The 21874-nt window shown below is 31.2% G+C and overlaps 4 protein-coding genes across 6 annotated transcripts in view; 2 read left to right on the plus strand and 2 right to left on the minus strand.

The window, feature by feature from the left end:
• The window catches only part of LOC148228061 (tachykinin-like peptides receptor 99D), a 267821-nt gene extending 265693 nt beyond the window's left edge, over positions 1-2128 (plus strand). Inside the window, exon 10 of the mRNA XM_088200999.1 lies at positions 1168-2128. Within this exon, the coding sequence (XP_088057125.1) occupies positions 1168-1235 (68 nt within the window). The 3' untranslated portion in view covers positions 1236-2128. The remainder of the gene's footprint in view (positions 1-1167) is intronic.
• Positions 2129-2600: 472 nt separating this feature from the next.
• On the minus strand, positions 2601-4797 carry LOC148228063 (peptide deformylase, mitochondrial-like). The gene is made up of 3 exons (XM_088199440.1): positions 4211-4797; positions 4015-4135; positions 2601-2889 (listed from the first exon to the last, which is right to left on the minus strand). Exons 1-3 carry the CDS (start codon positions 4541-4543, stop codon positions 2699-2701), a joined length of 645 nt encoding a protein of 214 aa, XP_088055566.1. The 5' UTR covers positions 4544-4797; the 3' UTR covers positions 2601-2698.
• A 2032-nt stretch (positions 4798-6829) lies between these two features.
• Positions 6830-13236, plus strand: Hibch (3-hydroxyisobutyryl-CoA hydrolase). 3 transcript variants are annotated; one of them, XM_088200309.1, is made up of 4 exons: positions 6830-7101; positions 10942-11778; positions 12740-12881; positions 12946-13236. In XM_088200309.1, exons 1-4 carry the CDS (start codon positions 7099-7101, stop codon positions 13074-13076), a joined length of 1113 nt encoding a protein of 370 aa, XP_088056435.1. In that variant the 5' UTR covers positions 6830-7098; the 3' UTR covers positions 13077-13236. The 3 variants fall into 3 exon arrangements, with proteins under 3 accessions (XP_088056435.1, XP_088056436.1, XP_088056437.1); XM_088200310.1 differs by having other exon boundaries at positions 6830-6937; XM_088200311.1 differs by lacking the exon at positions 6830-7101 and adding an exon at positions 7127-7203.
• On the minus strand, positions 13225-18735 carry Sar1 (Secretion-associated Ras-related 1). The gene is made up of 5 exons (XM_088200312.1): positions 18635-18735; positions 15740-15792; positions 15358-15477; positions 13922-14223; positions 13225-13850 (listed from the first exon to the last, which is right to left on the minus strand). The coding sequence occupies exons 2-5, from the start codon at positions 15780-15782 to the stop codon at positions 13734-13736; spliced, it is 582 nt and encodes a 193-aa protein (XP_088056438.1). The 5' UTR covers positions 15783-15792; positions 18635-18735; the 3' UTR covers positions 13225-13733.
• Positions 18736-21874: the final 3139 nt, after the last annotated feature.

Here is a 21874-nt window from a genome sequence, read left to right on the forward strand (position 1 = left end):
ATTGTTTTTATCTTGCTAGAACTTTCACATGCGAAACAGTAGAAAGCGAAAGAGTGAATAACATTCTAAAAGTGACATTTGTTTTAAATAACACGATTTAAAATAACACGTCCTTAGATTATCAAGCAGTTTTAATGTTTTATATTAGTATCGAAGCTTAAATCTTGAAGCTTTGAATTTTACGTTAAGGCTCGTACAAATGTTAATCTATATTATACCAAATAGCGATATTTGTAAATAAGCATAGCCAGAAAAATAAAAAATTGTCACAAGTGTATTATACATATTTCGCAGTTGCCAATTACGTTAATCTATTTGAGACAATTGTGTCAAAATCGTTTCAATATGACGTTCCTGATGCCTCATTTGCTCTATTATTCATTTTTTGAGTAGTGAAGGGATGAAACCCATTAAAATTAATCGACAAATGAAAGTTCAGTATAATGATGCATGTTTGCCACTCAGCAAATGTACGAGTGGGCCTAAAAGCTTAGAAGTGGTATGAGTTCTTCTCGACTAAGTCAGACACACAGCAACAGATTCAATTTCGTGGAAAAAATCGTGAAAGAGAATCACTGAAATTACCTTACTTCTGAGAATGAGTTGCATTCACCTTAAACATTTTTTACTTTCAGCTAAAATATTTTCGGGATAGATTCGAAACTGTTTTTTAGATTTCTTTTTCATTGAAAATGCTCCCATCTGCCCCTCTTCGGGAATTCAGGAACTTAAAACAGGATATACATATCTCAGGAACACCTGCGAAATCAAATACACTTCATGATTGAGAAAATCCTGCAAATATTTCTGAGATACCTTTGAAGGAGTTTAGTAATTATTCTTTCCTCTATCCCAGCATCATTTTATTAGAAGCTTTAGATTATGATTCGCTATGTTCATGTATAAAATTATACATTGTCAAGTATTTCTGTAAATTACTCTTCGGCAAGGACATCCTCAACAACTCACCTATGACAGTAGATATCCAGCTTCTTAATACGCTGGCATTGTATGTTGACCTGTTCAGAATGAGGAACTGGTTTGATAATTTTAATAATTACTATGTTGTAATCTGAACCTTATTAGTACTTATGGTGTATCTAATTCACCTAAAATAATAAGTAATGCAATGCCAGCTGGTTTTTAACATCATTATTATAATTTCAGGTTCAGTCAGAATACCTCTGCAAGCACAAGGATCAACTGTCCGATGGACGAGGCGAACTCCGTCTTGACGCGCACGCAGCACTTCGCCCCCAGAGGCTCTGGTGCCAACCCAGCAAAGAACTTGGCTCTGACCAACGGCCTGTTCCACGGTGTCCCACTCAAGACGTACGGTGACATTTGACAACAAAATCGGAGAAGGCATATAAACGATTAACCAAATGTATTTTTATAGAACTCAACATGAAATCCATCAATAACCTGACATTCACTTCATAGTAACACATAAATACATTCCAGCCGCTGACCAATTTACCTTAAATTTTATATAATTTTATTCAGTAATAAAAACACATGAAGTGAAATAAAAAATATGACTGTTGAATACAAAATATATAAACAAAATCAAATATGGGCACATTAAAAATAATATTTCACACTATCAATGTATAAATGTATGTAAATCGATATACTATATGTATATAAATGTATACTCTTACTGCACATGTAAAAATGAAAATGAATAAATAAATAAAATTACATGTACCAATCCGAGTAAATGTTCAAAATTTTGATTTAATAAAACAACTTTTTATCATGTGAACTCTAGAATCAATATCAGATATATTTCGTTTACTTAACTTTGAGTGAAATGCAAAAAAATATTGTATGTCACTAAATATTTATTTTTGATAGACATTACGTCATATGTATATATTAAATTTAATTAAAAAAAGGTTTTAAAAATGATTTTTATTTAAATATTATACTTGAATATATTGGAATTTAATGTTAAACTATGTATATGTCTGAAAATGAGACTAACTTTAATGCACCTATCATATTTTATGTTGTGAAAAAAAATTTAAAAGACTACTCAACATTTCTGCATATACATAGAGCAATGAAGCTCTGATATTGAATATAGACGTCACAAATATCTGTTCACAAAAAAAATAATAAACTATTAAATGTTATGTAGCATATATTATATTATGAATAAAAGTAATCTAATGTATATATTATATTATATAAAAGTATACATTAGTTATCTATATATTTATGTATATAGAATATAGTTTTGTGAGAATTATTTATATTTATTTAACACAACTTCTACACTGTATTTTTATTAAAAAGCATGCATTTATTGTAAATGAAAATGTATATAATATATATGAAATATATAATATTTCAACTCAATGGCATAAAAGACAATTAAATATTAATTTGAATCTGTGTATATAATATATAGTCTATGAACCAAAAAAATATTGAATATTAATGTCGAAACCAGATACAATGTGTATATAAAAAATATTAACTGAAAACCAAATAAAGTATATCAATTTATCAAAGTAATTTTATTTTATTTTAATTAACCATTAGAATTATTTATAATAAAGGAAATAATTTTTTTAACGAAAACTCTTAAATGTTGTATTAAATTTGTTGTAATTCAATAACTAAATAATATTTTACAATAATTTAATTCATGGTGTTTCTAAATAAATACTTTTACATTTATTCTTCTTCAAGGTGCAAAGGGCAATGTTATTTTTCCTTCGTAATCATTAACTTCTTTCCAGCACGTACAGAACATTGTTTCTCTTATCATTGAGTCAGTAAAGAATTTTCCATCTAAATGATCCATTTCATGCTGAGCTATTCTCGCATGCCAGTCTTTCAACACCATCGTAAACTCATTCGCATTTTCGTCATAAGCTGAAAATATTTATATAAAAATTAGGCATTGTTACAAAAATAAATAATATCATAAATATAGTACTGAGTCATCGTGTCTTTTTTTCTTTTAAATGAATGTTTAAAATTGTATACAATATATCATCTTTCAGACTCATCAGATAATGTCGTAAACAATAAACGTTACAAACTTTTATAAAGCATCAATATTAATCACCGTAACCAAAACTTCCTAACTGTTTATTAGCCACAGTTTCACTTAATGAAAAGGTACTCATTACTTTGTCATCGTCAATAGGCGACCACAATGGTTTTGTTTATAAAAAGCAATAGACCTTTTAATTAATGTTTTTTCTCTAAGAAAGTTCAGACGGTCTTTCTAAAAGCCTACAATAACAATAATATACAGATAGTCAGTGCCGATATAAAGACAGTGGAGTGCGCCTACAGGTATCTGCACACTCAGACCCGCATTAAATCATTGCCAAATCTAACAATTTATGAATCATCGCCGTTATGCAAAGAGAATTCTATGTAAATTGATATTTGGAAGACATTAAATAAGTATATTTCTATCCCTAATCATCACATTGGTCAAACAATCGAGTATAGATTACGTAAATCACAACTCTATTTTATAAAACCAAACTTACATTTTTATTATAATTGTTTATACGCTTCATTAGCAAAAAAAGTTTTATGAGTTTAAAATTTTATATTTTATATAAATATGCTATTTAATAATTCACCAGTGGATGATTATTTTTAAAACAGATACCTCTGTGGAGAGGAACGACACAGGATGCATGAATGTTTAGTTTTTTTATTGAAAAAATCTGTCATTCAAAGAACTTTTTATAATATATATTTACAGATAACATTAATAATATTTTAATTTTGTCGCACGAACTATTCCGTAACCGACTGTAAAATCATAGACTTGAAAAACCAGAAAATTTCGGTAATCACAAATAAAGATGTACTTGAAAAAAAATCGAAAAAATAAAAATGACATAATTAGATTAATACATGATGCAGTCAAGTAAGTGATTTAGTCAGCTGCAATATATCTCTCAATAAATCAGTCAGCACTAGTTAATTACAAAAACACAATGACTTTAATCAACCGATACATTTATAAATTACCTTGTACTTTAATATCAGTAAATCGAGCGACTTTAGCAGAAAATCCTTTAACACTACCGCATCCTTCCAAATGTTCAACTTTTTTCGTACCCAGCACACTTATTTGAGGATTAATAAAAATCTGAAATCAAACTATTATTTTTTAAACGAAAGGACAATATATAAAAAACAGTTATTTATAAATAAATGGTATTACTGTCATAGGTAATATTTTTAGTTCAATTTGTTCTGCCCTATAAAATTCCTGATCCACATGCTCTTTTTTAACTTCCATCAAAAAGATTCTTTGACTGATTCCAATTTGGGGGGCAGACAGACCGACGGTTCCGTATTTTTCCATGACGAACTTTAACATGGATATGATTTTCTTGGTTTGTTGCGTGCAAATAGCAGGCTTAGGTATTGAAGAGGCTTTTTCGCGGAGAATGGGATCACCCATTTGAACTATATGTCTGTATGGCGGTTTGGGAATTGTCCGAGGCCATAATCTGGCATACCAATTAAGAAGTTCGCGATATGATAGAGACATATTGATTTGTAAATACTATTGCTGTCGGTGTAGAGGTTATGTCATATTTGACATTTCGTTTCTACGTTGCCAGTTGATAAAATTAATTCATGCCTTCAAAATATTATTAATATTACTGCAAGCAAATATAAAAAATTAAATAAAAATTACGCTCCTAATTAAAAATAACGTAATTTGTAGTAATATCTTTGTTTGATTTTTAATTTATGGTAATATCAAACAACATGTTTGATGATATTTTTAAAAATATATGTTATTTAAAAAAATAAATATGGTACTTTAATAATAGTAAAATAATAAATTTTAATTATAATTCTTGTCAACCATACAACTAAAACAATATTTGGTTAAAAACATTAAAAGTGTAATTAATTAAGACGATAAAATAAAAAGTAAAATAATCATGTTTTTAAAAATAGCTTGAACTATAAATTTTAATAACATTACATTTATGGGGGCCAAAATAGATTTGTTATGGCCAAAACTGGTCGGCGTTGAAGTGGCGTTGGCCGGTTGGCGTGACGGTTTTTCTACCTCTCCACTGGCAACCCTCCTGGCGTGCGGACGCATCTTCTCGTGTTTGCCTCTATTTACAATGTAAACAACTGTAACCGTCAATAAATATTACTGCAGCGGCTCAATCTGTGTCTCATTGCCACCCGCCATCATCACCGTCCCCTAAACATTTAAGAGATATTTTTTAAAAATAATTCAAAAACAGAATACGAAATATTTTTTTATTATCTCCTCAATACTGAATATATTCGTCGTGGCAAGCATTTTATAAACTAATTTATCTAAATCATAGTGCCAAACATTTAAGAGGTGTTTATATAAGTTTATATTTGTTAGTTAATATTATTTATGCAATTGTATTTTTTATTAGTTCTTAAATAGTTTCTGGATTTAAATTCAAACCATAGTAGTATTATTTTAATTAATACTCCCAGGGATGTCAATCCAGATTTTTCTAGGAAGGGGCAAATTTTGCCCTCCCCCCCCCCCCCCCAAAAAAATTGCTGCAGCTGCTCAATCTGTGTCTAATTGCCACCCGTCACCATCCCGTCTCCAGTAACATTTTACATTTACCTCAAATTATTAAATTAAAAAAGGAAAAATTAATTGAACATGTAATTTCACATGGTCACCTTATTATATTTCTCCCCAATACTTTGTCAATGAGCATACGCATTTTGGATAGAGTGTATATACTTATTTTTATTCATTATTAATTTTATAAATACATTTTAAACATTAGACATATATTTCTACTAACAAAAATATAATTTAACCGATAGGCACTAGTAAACTGAGGTTCTAGAAACTATTTATAGTTTTAGAAATTTCATTAGGTCAAGTTCAAAATACAAACTAAGCCAACTCGTCTCTCAAAGAAAAAGAAAAATAAACGGAAGAAGAACTACAGACAAATCTCGCATCTCGCATATTGTTCTATAGTTTGTGTGCACTTCAATATTACTGTGTTAAAAATATGATAGCTATCCTAACTCATATTACTACGAACTTCTAATATCAGTAGCGGTCTAAGTCTATTCAAACCGAATTTGGGTTAATAGGAGGGTGTAAAACAATTATCACTTCTCAGAATTCAAAAATCCATGTAAAAAGCAATAAAATCGTGTCCAACGTTCTCAATACGATGGTGACGGCAATTTTATCCAATACGATTTCACTGAAATATTTGCGGAATAGAATTTTCGGTTTAGAATCAGGATCGTAATTTAACCTTTTATAGGGGAGGTGTAAAAGTTGACGAGTCAGTGGTCATTTTTTTAATATTTAGATTTCATTGACCAAAATTTGGTTTAAATACATTTTACACAATACTCTCATATTAGAAGTCTAGAGTAATGTTAGTAAAGATAGCTATTATATTTTTTAAATATAGTGTAATATCGAAGTGCAGACAAACTATGTAAAATTCATAGTATTTCATTAAATGACATGCATTTTTTTGGCCAAATTCAAGAGAGACATATGCCTCTTCTGTTTCGTTTAAATGACGTCCCTGTATTGTTAATAATCTTTTTTATTTAATTAGTTATTGAAGCCGTCTGTAGAAAGTGGATAGAAAAGTATAACACCCAGTATTTTAATAGTAGATTAAACACAGCAAAAAACTGTAATCTATTTGATTGTAATATATGTTTAAGTCTTTACTAATTGAGTTAAATTTTCGAAATATTGACTGCGGCTATAATAATACGTCGTCGTTTTGTACGAGAAAAACGCTAGCCGCTTTTTTAGCTCTTACGGCCAATTGTTGCATTAGAACAAAAATTTCGAACTCGTAGTACTACCGCCGGGTGTTGTTTTTATTTTACTTTTATCTCTCCTCGCGCGACTTCAATCTTGATAATAATTCGCGACAAGGTAACCTAAAACATTTGTTAGCTTTGCTTTTATCGTTTTGCTTCTGCGTTTATTTATGCGCCGGCATTTTGCAAAACTCCCACCACTCGAATATTGACGTTCAATATTCACAATACACTGACATTTACATATTTGCTCATTGAAATGCAGCCACTTCGACAATGGTTCGTTACTACAATAATTTAACTTAGTTATAATTAAGCAGCAGTAAAACGTGTTTTTTCGACCAATTAATTGAACAATATAAACCACTTGTGCGAATTTAGGTTAGATACATTTTTGGTTAATGACCTTGATATTATAGCAGTTCTAAACCTTTTGTAAGATTTGCATATGTAACAATCACAATGTTTTTTTTATAGTATATTACTTTTTATTGTATTATATCAGGTGTATATAATCAAAAACTGCAAACTCCCATACTGACGAATTTTAAACCAATAAAAATATCAAAAAAACATTTATATATGTATATCAAAAATCACAAACTACCTACATGTAATTAACGATGTATTTTACGAACCAGTTTTTAATAAGTCACTTTCTATTGCCAATGTATTATACAAGTTTTTATATATTCTTTCAAATTTGTTTTAAATATCAATTTTTTTATAAACATATTAATCCATTATTTATAATAAAAAAATCATTTTAATTAAGAAACGAAACTTGTATATACTCGAAAAAATATAAAATTGAAGTTTTGATTTCTTATGCCTCGTGTACTATGAACTTTACAATATAAAATTTGAACGTCATCAAGGTTGCTTCTCACTGCTCAAACACACCTGAAATATTCGCAACTTGTTTGCACAATTGTATTAATTAAATATAAACTGTGACTCGTTTTCATCTTTTACCATTACCAACTTTTTTTTATTAAATATATTAATAAGGAGTATTATAAAAAAATATTTTCAGAAGCATTTGAAAATTTGGTTGATTGACCGGAATTAGTAACACTACAATAAGTTTGTATTGTTTTTAACACTAGATTTATGGAAATAAGGGTGTCATTTAAAATAGGTATATGGTGAACATATTTTCAAAAATTACAAGTTTCCGAAAATAAAAATAGTGCTAACATATTTGCTTTGTTCAAATAAAAATAGTCGTAAAAAATACTCTCTGATACAAATCAAATCAGAAACCCGTCAATTTGATGGGTGCCATAAATCTAGTGTTAATTAAATACGAAGAAAAGTCAATGAATAAACTATAAATCAAGATTAATTAAAACTGACTAAGACTACTGATAATGAACACAACTTTTATTTTTAAATGTAAGGCACCTGAAAATTAGCAATGTAGTATTGTTTTATCTATTGTTGATACCGTTAGAAAAGCCAAGCAAATAAGAGCAAGGTCGGTGTTGTATAAGGGATGATCGAGACTTGAATTAACTAGTGTCTTTTATCTAAATTTGTTGTTTTTTAAAGTAGACCTAGTCACTTCTGTGAACGGGTAGCGCAAAGTTTTTGTAAGGAATAAAACATTTTTGTGATTCTACATACAGTAGTCAATTTGCTGCACATCTGCCTCTGTGGGAATCTTCAGTAGCTGACCGATTCAATGTTCATCTTTTAATCCTTTGATTTGTTAATTTGTTAGCATACACCTAAGAGTGAGTTCATTTTATATTGCATTTATAAAAAAAAATCAATTATTCTCAAGGTTTTATTGCTTTGATTTGTTTTACTACTTTTTTGTATTAGTATGATTTAATAATTTGTTTTAACACTTTTCTATTATTAAATTTCATTAATTTATTTTTACATTATTCGGCTTTTGTGGATATTTTATTACAATTCAGAGGTTCTCAATATGTTTTATAAAATATTTTATGTTATGTTTATTCATTTTCTACTCTTTAATTTATTGGTATTATTTTCTATAAAAATAGTTTACATTAAATCAAATAAATATAATTTTTTTTATATATTATTTCTTCAGTTATATTATATATGTAAATATATAACTATCTGAGGTACCTTAAAACAGTGAAACATCGACCACCATTTATGTACGGCGATACTACTCAAAAGGTTAAACAATTTTTGCACTTAACTATAGACACATTGACGTAATAAGAAATGCTCATCATACATTGAGAGGCGCCACCATCTTGCAACAGCTGTTTTTCTATCTCCCATGTGTCACATAACAGCTAATATTCTCTATGATATTATAAATCTCTATTTTTTTTTATACTATATTATATATGCACGACCCAGCTCGATTTTAATTAACCATCTCGATATTCATCCGTGAGATTAGGCATATCTCGGAAAACTTATACCCCTTGCTTACTTATTTTAATGATGCACATAACGTTTCTCATTATTACTTCTCTAATAGACATTGAGTTGATACAATGATTCTAAAAAAGGCAATATTTCATTAACTTTGTATGCAGAAAATAATTTGAATACTATGGTTCTTTCATTTTTTTGTATTTCAAATTAAATAGTTTATGGCTTTTAGATTAAAGAAAACCACGTTATTCATTACAATAATATTGGTTATTAAATAAAACGAACTTTAAATATCCTCTCGCAAATAAATCAACCTGATTCTTGCGGCCTTTGCTTGAACTATTTTTTCTTTAGCTAATATTATAAAAAAAACGGGAGGTGTGTATGCAAAAATGTTTTTTTCGCAAAGCCTTTAATTTGAGAATAATTTAAATGAGCAATATCTTATATATAATTGTTCCATAAAACGAATCATTGTTGCATTACTGTTATCCATTTCCGAAGATTTACCTTACGTTAATGCACAAACAATTCGTTTTATGGACCAAAGTATTTATTTAAATGCACATATCTCTCAAATGAATTCGCTGTTAATTAGCACCCATTGAATTTATGTTCCTTCTTTATAATACATATTTATAAACATACCATATCGCAAAAATTCAGAAAAAAGTTACGTCTTATCTACGTTTTACTAATACAAACCGAATGCTGATGATATCTGTATAGTGGTAACATGTTGAAGTAGATATTTGAAATAAATTTTCAATTTATAGTACTTACAGTTTTAATTTATAGTTAGAATTGCAAAAAATAATAATCTATTAACATACATATGCAAAAATGTAAAACTTGTATGTTGCCTGATAAAATAAAATATTATTTATATAACAAACATCATAAAACCTTATCTATGTGTTTAAAAATAATTGCTTTGTATTTCTACACACTCATGTTAGATGAATTTATACCATACCTAATCATTCAAAAAACATAAAATTCATAAGATAATAATATAAATTCACTATTCAATTTTCTCTATATAGATATATTGATTTGTGGTTAAAATGATGTCTCTATAAATAGTAAATTATGCTGTTGTGGAAAAATATTATAACATAATGGCACATACAAGTCCAAACCACATATTGGAAGATAACGAATATCAAATGTCAAAAAAACATAGTCTCCCCGAAAAGTGTTTGAAACTAACTGTTGAAACATACACCAGCTTCTGTCTTATCACAATCAGAGATAAGATAAATATGTTAATGGGTTTAGCAACACCAGGACTGAGCATTGAAGATTGGTCCAAAATAATTGGGTAATAAATCTAACTTTTAGATAAATTTAAATTACCCTTATTCGTATAATTGCATATTAAGAATTTAATTCATTATTAAAATGTCAAAAGCTTGATGTTTTTTATTGGGTGCTGTGTATATGGGTCGAAGAATTGGAGATTAATATCTCGTCAATTACCTCTTATATGGTCAAACATAGGGGTTGAAATTAATGTGCTGCAATGTAGGAATTATATTAATATCTCGCCATTTGAGAAGTGAAAGCAATATGTTGTATGACAGCTGCGAGGGTAGGTATTATATTCATGTGTGAATTCACTCTAATGGATTCAAATATAATTAAAGTATAAATTGATCTTATTTCATTGCAGAACAATTAAAGCACATACTTTTAAAATTTCAATTCTATTATACATATTTAATTATTCATTTTGTTTTAATTCAGATGATCTACACAAAAGTGTCGAGGTGCATCCTCAGCGGTACAAACTTATTCCACATACGCACAATGTCAACCGGAACGGAATCGGTGATCTTCGAGACCATAAACAAAACTGGAATCATAACACTGAATAGGCCTAAAGCTCTTAACGCTCTCGATCTCCAAATGGCCAATGAAATCTATCCAATAATGAGAAAGTGGGAAACTCAAAAGGGCCTCGTTATCATGAAAGGCACCGGAGACAAAGCGTTCTGCGCCGGCGGAGACGTCAGAGCCATCGTAGACTCGGCTAAGGATGGCGGCCATCTAGGGCAACAGTTTTTTCGCGCTGAATACACATTAAATAAACTGATCGGCGGTTATTGCATCCCTTATGTGGCTTTCATCGACGGAATCACAATGGGCGGAGGATTGGGTCTGTCCGTTCACGGTCAATACAGAGTAGCCACCGAAAGGACGATGATAGCTATGCCCGAAACGCAAATCGGATTATTCCCAGACGTCGGCGGATCGTTCTTTTTACCGAGATTGAACGGAAATTTAGGTCTTTACCTGGGATTGACTGGACATAGATTAAAAGGAAAGGACGTGTTCAAATCGGGGATTGCTACACACTATATTCCTAGTAATAAATTGTCGGAGTTGCAAACTTTGTTGACGCGTTCCGAGAATCCTAATGATGTGTATAGCTTGCTCAATAAATTTCATGATCCATCCGGAGAATTTTCGCTCGAAGAGCAAATGAAAAATATCAATTATTGCTTTTCGGCTGCGACAATTGAAGAAATTTACGAAAGACTGGAAAAAGACGGGACTGAATGGGCCGAGAAAACTATCAAGGTTTGTATTACGAATGTACTTCTTATTCTTTATGCTCCGTCCGAATCAATCAATGACTGTTCTTACTCTGGATGAATGAGTGGTTTAATCTGCGAATCACATGCTAAATAGTTTTCGTTTTATCCGGTTATAATATGCAACCATCTACTCATTTTTTACTTGAAATGGTTCCGAAAAAAATTCATCTGCTCTTACTCATGCGTTTACTGGATCTTTAAGATTTCGAATCAAAATGATTTTTGTATCATATTCCATATACCGTCCAGGACTTGCTGTAGCTTATTTTATTCTACATAGGAACACTTTTTTATAACCTATGAAAACCAGATTTTTAGATTTAGAGTAATAATTTAAATGAGCAATATATAAAATAATTGTTCAATAAAACGAATTGTTTTCGCATTACTGTTAGAAAGATTAGATTAACAATGAACACTTTATGAATAACTCTGCAGCGAATTCTTTTCTGAATATTTACCTTACATAAATGCACAAACAATTCGTTTTATGGAACAGAGTATTTATTTAAATGCACATATCTCTTAAAATAATTCCCTGTTGAATCGCACCCATAATTCTAGTGTAATAAATAACAATACAATGCAATAAATTTAGAATTCTTTCTCATTCTTATGACTATATTTTCAAAGATCTTGCACTTTGAAGTTTTTGGTTTAACTACTGATAAGATATAATTTCACTTTTACAGTGAAGAAAAGTCTGAATTACTTATTCGCATATGGCTAAAAAAATCAAATAAATATTACACTGCCATTTTACCATTGATAAGCTTCGCTTATTCTTATTAAATGTTTGATAATGACTTATGGTTATTTGTTTGTTTAATTTATTGATAGGAATTATTAATTTAAACTATTGTCATTTATCAATTTATTTTTAGCAAGAAATTTATATCTCTGTAAATATTAATAAATCAAATATCATATAAATTTATTTGTAGACCTTGAACAAAATGTCACCGGGAAGTCTTAAAATCACATTACGAGCTTTACAAAGAGGCTCTCAATTAGATTTGGGAAAATGTCTACAAATGGAATTCAGAATTGCTTGCAGATCCTTGAAGAATAAAGACTTCACTGAAGGTTACATTATTTTATAAAATTTTATGTACATATAATATTTTTACTATAACGCAATATATTACAGGCGTGAGAGCACTACTAATTGATAAGGACAATGCTCCCAACTGGGATCCTAAGACTCTTAAAGACGTAACTGACGAATATATAGAAAGTTACTTTAAGAAACTATCGGCTGAAGAAGAATTAATTCTATGAACACATTCCAGTAAATTATTATAATTGTTAAAAACAAACCTTGATTTTATATATTTTAAAAATATGTTCACTTTTATAAGATATATTTTTTATATGAAACACATTTTATCTATATACATTAATACGAATTTCTGAAAATAAAACAAAATTAAAGCAACAATCAATGTATGTTTATTTGATGTTTTCTTTTTCACGTGTAAAATAAAAATAATAAAACGTTTTCATAATCGGCGATTTAATTACAATATTCACGAAGACCACACCAGACAATTTATCGTAAAAAGGTTTTCAATGCTTCTATCGCTGTTTACCTTGAGCGTGACGTCGGGGAGGAGTATAATATTTGGACACCCGGATGGAAGTTTAAGGAGAAAAAAAATCACAACAATCAAACTACACAAATAAAGATATAAATAAAAGTATATTGACTATAATTCAATGGCTGCTGAAAATGTAAATCACTAAAAAGTCAGAAGGAACCGAAGATTATTCGTGTGTGTAAATATATATAATTATAAAATTAATATCCGCATATCACTCATCTCTTCCGGTTGTATATATTCCATGCTTAAAACGAACGGTTCTCGAAGATATTAAAAGTCTCTTGGGTGTATTTTATAAACTTTTTAGATGTGTGGTGTGACTTGAAAAAGATTTTCAGTCTATATATTGAGCGAGCCAACGGAAGCCTTCACCGTACCCTTGCCGCTTCAGAACGGAGCACATAAATAATTCCAAAGGACGCCCCGGAAGTTCTGATCGTGATACTTTGCTCTGCAAGTTAGAAATAAATTCAATTATTACCATTCGGAAGTATGAATCGAGTTTGTGTGATCAGTATTTACCTTCCCAGTCGTTTGCTGGTAGAGATTGAAGAACTGTCGTAGTTCGTCTTCACTAGCAGCGCCTATTTTGTCTATCTTGTTGCCCAAAATGAGGACTGGACAGTTGGCGAGAGTTTCGTCAGTGAGCAGAGAGTCGAGTTCTGCTTTGGATTCTGGCAGACGTACTCGATCGCATGCATCAACTAAGAAGACTATTGCGTCGACTGCGGGGAAGTAATCTCGCCACACTCTTCTGGCTTGTGTGTGACCACCAAGATCAAAGGTGGTGAATCTCATGTTGCCAATGGACAATTCTTCAGATGCTAAAATAGAAATAATAATATTAATTAATATATACCCAAACACATGTCATAAAAGCTTTCATTCAGTTTCCAAAATGCATCTATACATTTGAAATAAAATGTAAGTATAATTTTGGAAAAAAAATATAGATATATATATATATATATATATATATATATATATATATATATATATATATATATATATATATATATATATATATATATATATATATATAGTCAGTATGTGTAATTTGGAATATAATCTTAAAGAGCCATTGACGCAAATAATTAATATGGTTGCAAATAAAACGATAGCGCTCATAAAATAACAGAAGCTATTAAAATGCATTAATACTTGAATATTTAGTAGACTGTAGTTTTAATAATCAATTACAGATTATGGATATGCTCGAGATCTTTCCATGAATTTTTACATCTATGTATATATATCTTCAGTGTAAATTACTTAAGATTTTTTATACAATTATAGCTTTTTCATGGACTTTATAACTGGCTTTCATTTTGTGTGTTTTTTCACTTCAATAAACTTCATTTCAATTCACCTTGCTATAACAAGAAATAAGTTACAAGGAGAGTCACTTAATGAGACATGAATTGAGTCAATAAATGCTTCTTTCATGGCAATATCACGAACAAAGCATCCAAAAGAGTTATATGTACTATCATATAAAAAAACTTTTAATAGATAAAATTAAAATAAATTTGATTTCTAAGCTTCATATATTATTTGATAATGTTTTAGTTTTAAATATATTAAATGACAGTTATTCACATCAAACAAAAACTGTAAGTTCAGCCATGCATCCTTGAAACCAGCACAAAGGAAGTTATCGAGTTACGAAAATAAACACTTACACACAACAGCTTGCATGAAAAGAATACGCAGCAGCTACAAATATGAATTTAATCTGATAAAAGCAGTTAGCTCAAGGATAATTTGACGAAAAAAATAAATAATAAACACCATTATCAATCTGTTATTATGAGCGAAAAGTTCTATGAAAGTGATAAGTCGCGATCTTTGATTTGTTGACATTAGTCATTCATGTATTACAGGCATTAGCTCCTAAGATGGATATGAGCAGCAAACAACCAGTTTATTTTAATCGTTTATAAATCATTAGAGCTTACTGGGATGCAACGTTGGAACGTGTTGAGCAAGCCTGTCATCTTTTAGCATGTGGAGAAGTGTTGTTTTGCCAGCGTTATCAAGCCCGAGAAATAGTAGTTTGCCAGATTTCTTCCATAGCCCTATCGAAAAACAAACATGCGATTAGTATCAGTTTCTTCGGGAACACACTGACCTGATTCGGTCACGTCGTAGCTGTGCGAATAGGCAGATGCGTCAAGCGGATCGATCAATCTCTCGTCGATGAGCATTTTCATAATCGACGCTCTGCCCGAATTGGCCAAACCGGCTATGACGTATTTTCGCCTCGTCTTTATTATACCTGACGCATATGCATTTTATTATATTGCACAAAAAAATCAATTGGATGATTGAGTTGCTTACCTAAATAACCTAATACGCCGGTGAACCAGTCCCAGATGAACATGTTGAAATATCTGAAAAAAGAAACACATAAATTAACCTCATAGAGAACAGATTAAAATTTTGCCAAATATGAAACTCATATATAGGAAGAAATATGTATATCCTTTGTTTATTCAACAGATGAGTTAGTTCTAATTAATGATTCATGATCATTTTACTGTGTGGGCAATATTTCATGAGAAAAATTCACCCCCTCCTCATCAATTCTCAGCTCCTATCTACTGGACCACCCTTGAGAGTACGGCCTTTAAATACAATTTTTCTTTTATTCGATTACTTCGAGATTTATTGTGTTAATGTGTGAAATCTTAAAATTTATTTTCATCGGGTATCCTATTAAGAGTGCCGGATTTATTTAAATCACTTACTATTTTCAGTTTATTATGTTTATATAATGTGAAATAATTGCCATGTAAAAATTTTATGAAATACAATGTATAAATACTAATCTAAAATTAATATAAGAAATAACGATCTCCGTGTGTAACACATGAACTTAGTTTCAAATGTAACAAATATTTATCATTGGTTTTAAACTTGGCTAAACTTATTCAAATTATTACTTTTTATTAATACTTTACGGTTTAATATGTAAAATAATAAAATTTTATTTGTGAAACTGCACGCTATTATACAACTATTCATAGATAGATACTACAGAACCCTTTGTTATAAACATTAGAGGTTGATTACTAGGCAGGTACTAAATAATCCACTGGTTAAGTGTGAAGATATTTGTATGTATTTAAATAGGAATATATTCCATTTGAATATCTAAGCCAGTTTGTCTTCAGTGTTTTAAGATCACCGAGTTCAGTAATGCAGTTGAATGAAAGAAGTTCTACCCAGAATTCTGCGCTACTTTATTAATTAAAAACAATTTAAAACTAAAGTAAAATGGTTCCAGCAACAAATTATTTAAATATTATAAAGCAATAATTCCCCATGAAAGGTATTTATGGTATCAAGATATTTTTTTATCTAGCATTATAACCTGACAGGTGTAAGCCCAATACGTTACAATGGTGTAAATCAATACCAATTGGTAATAAATGTTATGGTTGAATAGGAATTGCAAGAAATGTACCAAATTTAGAAATAGATTTGATTGAATTATTATGCAAAGAATTATATTCATAGCAGTCTGTAGAAATTGTTTTGCGCACTGCATTAAAACACGAAAATGGGAAAAATCAGACTAATAGGGTGACATTAAAAATAGGTATATAGTGAACATATTTTCAAAAATAAAGTGTATTGCATTGTACAAATATAAAAAGTAGTAAAAAAACAGAAAAACAATGTCTGATACGAATCAGAAACCTGTTACTATAACGGGTGCGGTAAATCTAGTGGTAAGGGAATATTTTAAAAATAAAAGTGGCAATCTATTTTTTGACTATTGGCATATAAAAAAAATTTAGATTGGTACATCAAACTTTATAATATTCAAAAAATAATTGGCCATGTTATGTTTTAAAATAAAATAGTTTATTTGTTATATTATTTATTATCTTGATACACATCGTCAGTCCCGAATATGCGAAGACTAGTTTCATATTTCCAGTTCTAGTAGCGCCATCTCTTAGTTGTGGCATGCGTTTTGTAGATATAGGATCTGACACATTCACCACACTGAAATTTTTTTGGCGCTAGCTCACGAGTTATATTAAAAATATGACTTATAATATCCAAACAAAATAACGATTAGTGTTTAATAATAAACAGAAATCCTTCGATACGGTGATGGATAACGCGCAGACAGTAAAATTCCTAAATTCATTGGAATCATCAGGAATGTTGCCACACAACTGAGCTCTGATTACTCTACTTTGTAATATGGTTCCACCTAGATTTAGTGATAAAATAACTATAAATATATTTCAAGTTGCTGGAGTAAATTTTGAAACACCTTGCTTTTTCCATGGTCAACAAAAATAAGCACTCTCAAGGGAATATTAACTTTTACCGACAAATAAAATGTTTTATGATAAAAAAAAGGTATTGGTGTATTAGAATAAAATTATGAAATATTCTTTTCACCACAGCACTAGAAATTTTCCTAAATAAAACCATCCATCATTTATATTCCGAAAAATCATCCGTGACCATTGTTAACGAAAGATAAAGACTGACCCCGAAAGTTAACTGATATTCGGTCTCAATCTGTAACAGCTGACATTACTCACTCATTGACCTGAGCACGAGACAGAGCTACGCACTTGTTAATCAAAATCATATCATCAGATTAAAATTAAAAAAATATAGCTAGAACTTGGAATAGTTGAAGTTGTGGATTAGTATCATATTAGAATCAGATACAATTTATTTACAATTTAGTGTTGCAACATTTGAAAATACCACACAAAGAATAAATAGTTTGTAAATAAGTCTCAGGGCCAAATGAGAAAAATGAAAAAATGCACAAATTTCTAAGGCCAAAGTTCGACCTAAACCAATCGCGGTCAGGGTCGGCGATTTCGATGGAACAAATTACGCACGGCTCGTGACTAATTCGGTAAAATATTTATTTATAGTTCGGACCCGAATCCCGGACAAGTGCTAGTTCGAATCTGGGTTCGTTTCGTTATCGACGCGTTCGAACGCGATCGAAACGGGAACGCTAATGGACGCGTAATGAATTAATAATTATGCGTGCACTGTGGACTCGGAATGCGTAAACTGCGACGGAGTTAAGCGAGAGAGCGGAATCGTGGCGATCGTCGGACGAAGGCGAAGAGCGTGACTTGCGACATGCAGGGGCGGGGCGGCGGCGGACGAGGCCGCCCCGCTTCAGTCCAAAGCGGTTTAGAGACTTCAGCCGGGAAGAGCGGAGGCTGCGTCGTCACTCACCCGAGTGTCTGCGGCGGCAGCCGGCTCTGACGTCACTGCTACGAAGGCCGACCGACCGGCCTCGCGGACGACTCGCGTGTGTGGCCGCACTGCTGCCAACTGACAAAACACTTTGACGTTCACGTCGCCGCAGTGTTGCCATGCGCGTCGATACGAACGTGCGTCGTGGCAGTTACATTTGAATAAACATAAAATCGCATCTTCGACCCCTTACTCTCCTTATTGGTCAATAAAAACGTTAACCTTTGAATTATATAAGCAATTCTGAGATTATACAAATTTTCACATCATTTTTAATTAAATGTACAGATTGATTCAACGCGAGCTTCCTATATTACCAGTATTCTAAATCAGATAGCTGTCGATAATCACGGTTATTCAAAGTGTCAAATGTTAGTTTTCAACAACACATGTACGAAATGGATCGCATAGCCACAGCTCAACGCGTTAAAATTGTTCAATTGTTATTGAAGTTTAATTGAAATAATAATTCTTTACGAATTGTGTATCGAAATTCACAAAAAGATTATGATCATATGCGTCGTCTTACTGAGCAACAATTTGCAAGGTAGTGAAAAAAATTAAAAAGACTGGAAGCGTATGATATAGGTAAAGCCCGTACATCATCACAGCGCTGCTATTAAGTGAAAGAGTGGCCGAAGATCCGGAATTGTCGATTAGTCTTACACCTTCGCCCATATAAAATTCAGATAACACAAGAACTAAATCCCTAAGAACATTTACAATGAAAAATTCACGCAAATTGCGTGTTAGTACACCATGAAGTTGATGCGGATTTTTCAAAGAAAATCTTTTTCTCTGATCAAGCACATTTACATTTCTCTAGATATGTTTTTTAGCAAAATTACCGCATTACACACCTAAAAAATTAATGTTTGGTGCGCATTATGGTCAGGTTTTTAAAAATGGTGAAAATTGTAATGTGATGATCAATGTTAAGCGCTATTGACGCATGATAACCAAATATTTTTAGCACTAAATCGAAAATATTAATGTAGAAAACCCGTAGTTCTAACAAAAAGGCGCAACTTACCACACGTCGGGTGGTGCAACATTGAATGTTTTACGTGAAAAGTTCCCAGGTCACATTATTTCACGTTTTGGTGACGATAAATGGTCGCCAAGATCATGCGACTTAATACCGTTGTATTTTTTGTGAGGTTTCACTAAAAATCGTGTTTTAAACAAACCCGAAACGTTGGAGCGCCTAATTTTACATTTCACTTGTGAGTGATGCTTGAACGGGTGTGACGATTTGTTACCTACATACACGTGAAAAATAAACGTTGTCTAAACGTTTATTTTTCACGTATATTTGGCAGTGAGACACAGGTTTGCCACGGTAGATATTTAATGAACTGGTTTCGATTACATGGTACTTAACGATTAAAATTAGGTGCTGATCAGCAATCAGCCGACAGGTGAAATACTGTAATTTTTTAGCAGAATTATATTGAATTTAGCAGAATAATTCACTACCCAAAAAATAATTAACATTTTTCTATTAAATATCTGTTTTAAATGCAAAATGTATTTACTAAATTTTAGCTTGAATTCCAAGTGTAAGCACCGGTATTTAAAGCTAGATTTTCGCTGGTCCACGCTTCATAAATATAATTACATCTGTTTTGTTTAGTTACTTTTAATTTTCTCTCTCAGAATATCTATTAGAAAAAAACAAGTTTCAAGACCACAAATACTTGTGGAAATAGCTGTGTCATCAACATACATAGCTACACAAGTATCTTTTTATTTTAGGATATCATACGTATATAAGAAGCTTGAGCAAATGATATATAGATTGATTCAATTTTAGTTTTTACACTTAAAAAAAACACATAAATTTAAGGATATCTTCGGATTTTTTTATCAATCGAACATATGACGTATTTCAATAATTATGAAACACAATATCAATGAAAAGCCGGCTCTGGAGCTTTTGCAGCAGATGATATTTTTGATGTAATTTTCGATGACTTTTTCGATATCTCGCCTATAATTTGTCGAATGTTAGCTTTTAGTTGCTTTAGCGTTTCTAGTTTGACTGCGTAGACACGACTTATAGCGTAACCCCACACAAAAATTCAATGGCGTTAAATCGTATGATCTTGGCGGTCAGTTGACATCACTAAAATAAAAAATAACACGATCTGTGAACTTTTCACGCATAGCATCCAACGTTGCACTTGATGTGTGGCAAGTTGCGCCGCGTTGTTGAAACCACATATCTTTCATATCAATAACTTCGAGAACGCAGGGATTCAGCAATTTTCAAAGAAACGACTTTTTACACAAAACTTATAAGTAATACACAAAATATTCTTGAAACCACACAGCTTACAGAAAATCATTCAGAAACTTTTCCATTAATGATCAATTATTAGTGGGCGCGTATAGACCTATTCCGGAGACATGATCTGTCGAATCATAGATTTGTAGAGGACTTCATTCTTGAGGCTAAGATTTCTACGCCTACCCAAAATCGAACGAAGCACTGCCAATTCTCCGAGGGTGCTCGACGTGCTGTCTCCAATTGAGCCTCTTGTCGAGAATGAGACCAAGGTAGCAGGGCCGGCCCGAGGGGCAGGCAGTACAGGCGATCGCCTGGGGCGCTAGATCTTGTGGGGCGCCGTGATACCAAATAAAGGCGCAATGTTCACTTAAAATTATCAAACAATATTGTTAAAGAATATAATCTGATATTAGTTTTTTATACACTACTGTGTACTCTTTAAATTATTTCACACGTTAAAAATCACAACAAAAATAAATTATAAATTCTTAAATACCCACAATCGCAAAAAATAGCATGGTGTCAAATATAATATATTATTACTTTAATTTGAATTTTACTTTTGCGCTAATCAAGTACTAATAGGGGGGGGGCGCAAATTTAGTTTTTGTCTGGGGCGGCAAATAATCTAGGGCCGGCCCTGCATGGTAGTGAGTTTCGCCGTCACTAAGTCAGATACACGCTATACAATTATATACATTGCGTCTGGAGATGCTGTTGGCTACGTCGCGTGGCGTACCGGTGAGATAGCGGCTTAAGAAGCTCATGGCAATAAATTGCACGTGCCCTTTTTTATATTATAATTATCGCTTATATGCTTCGTCAAACTAGTATATTTGAAAATCAAACTGTTATGTGATTTCTATCATAATTCTAATCATATATTTTTAAATTTACATTATGTTAAATAAGTATTCTATAAAGAT

The sequence above is a fragment of the Plectrocnemia conspersa genome, unplaced genomic scaffold, assembly GCF_051122295.1.
Source record: "Plectrocnemia conspersa isolate PC_06_02 unplaced genomic scaffold, ASM5112229v1 ptg000012l, whole genome shotgun sequence".
Classification (NCBI taxonomy): Eukaryota; Metazoa; Arthropoda; class Insecta; order Trichoptera; family Polycentropodidae; genus Plectrocnemia; species Plectrocnemia conspersa.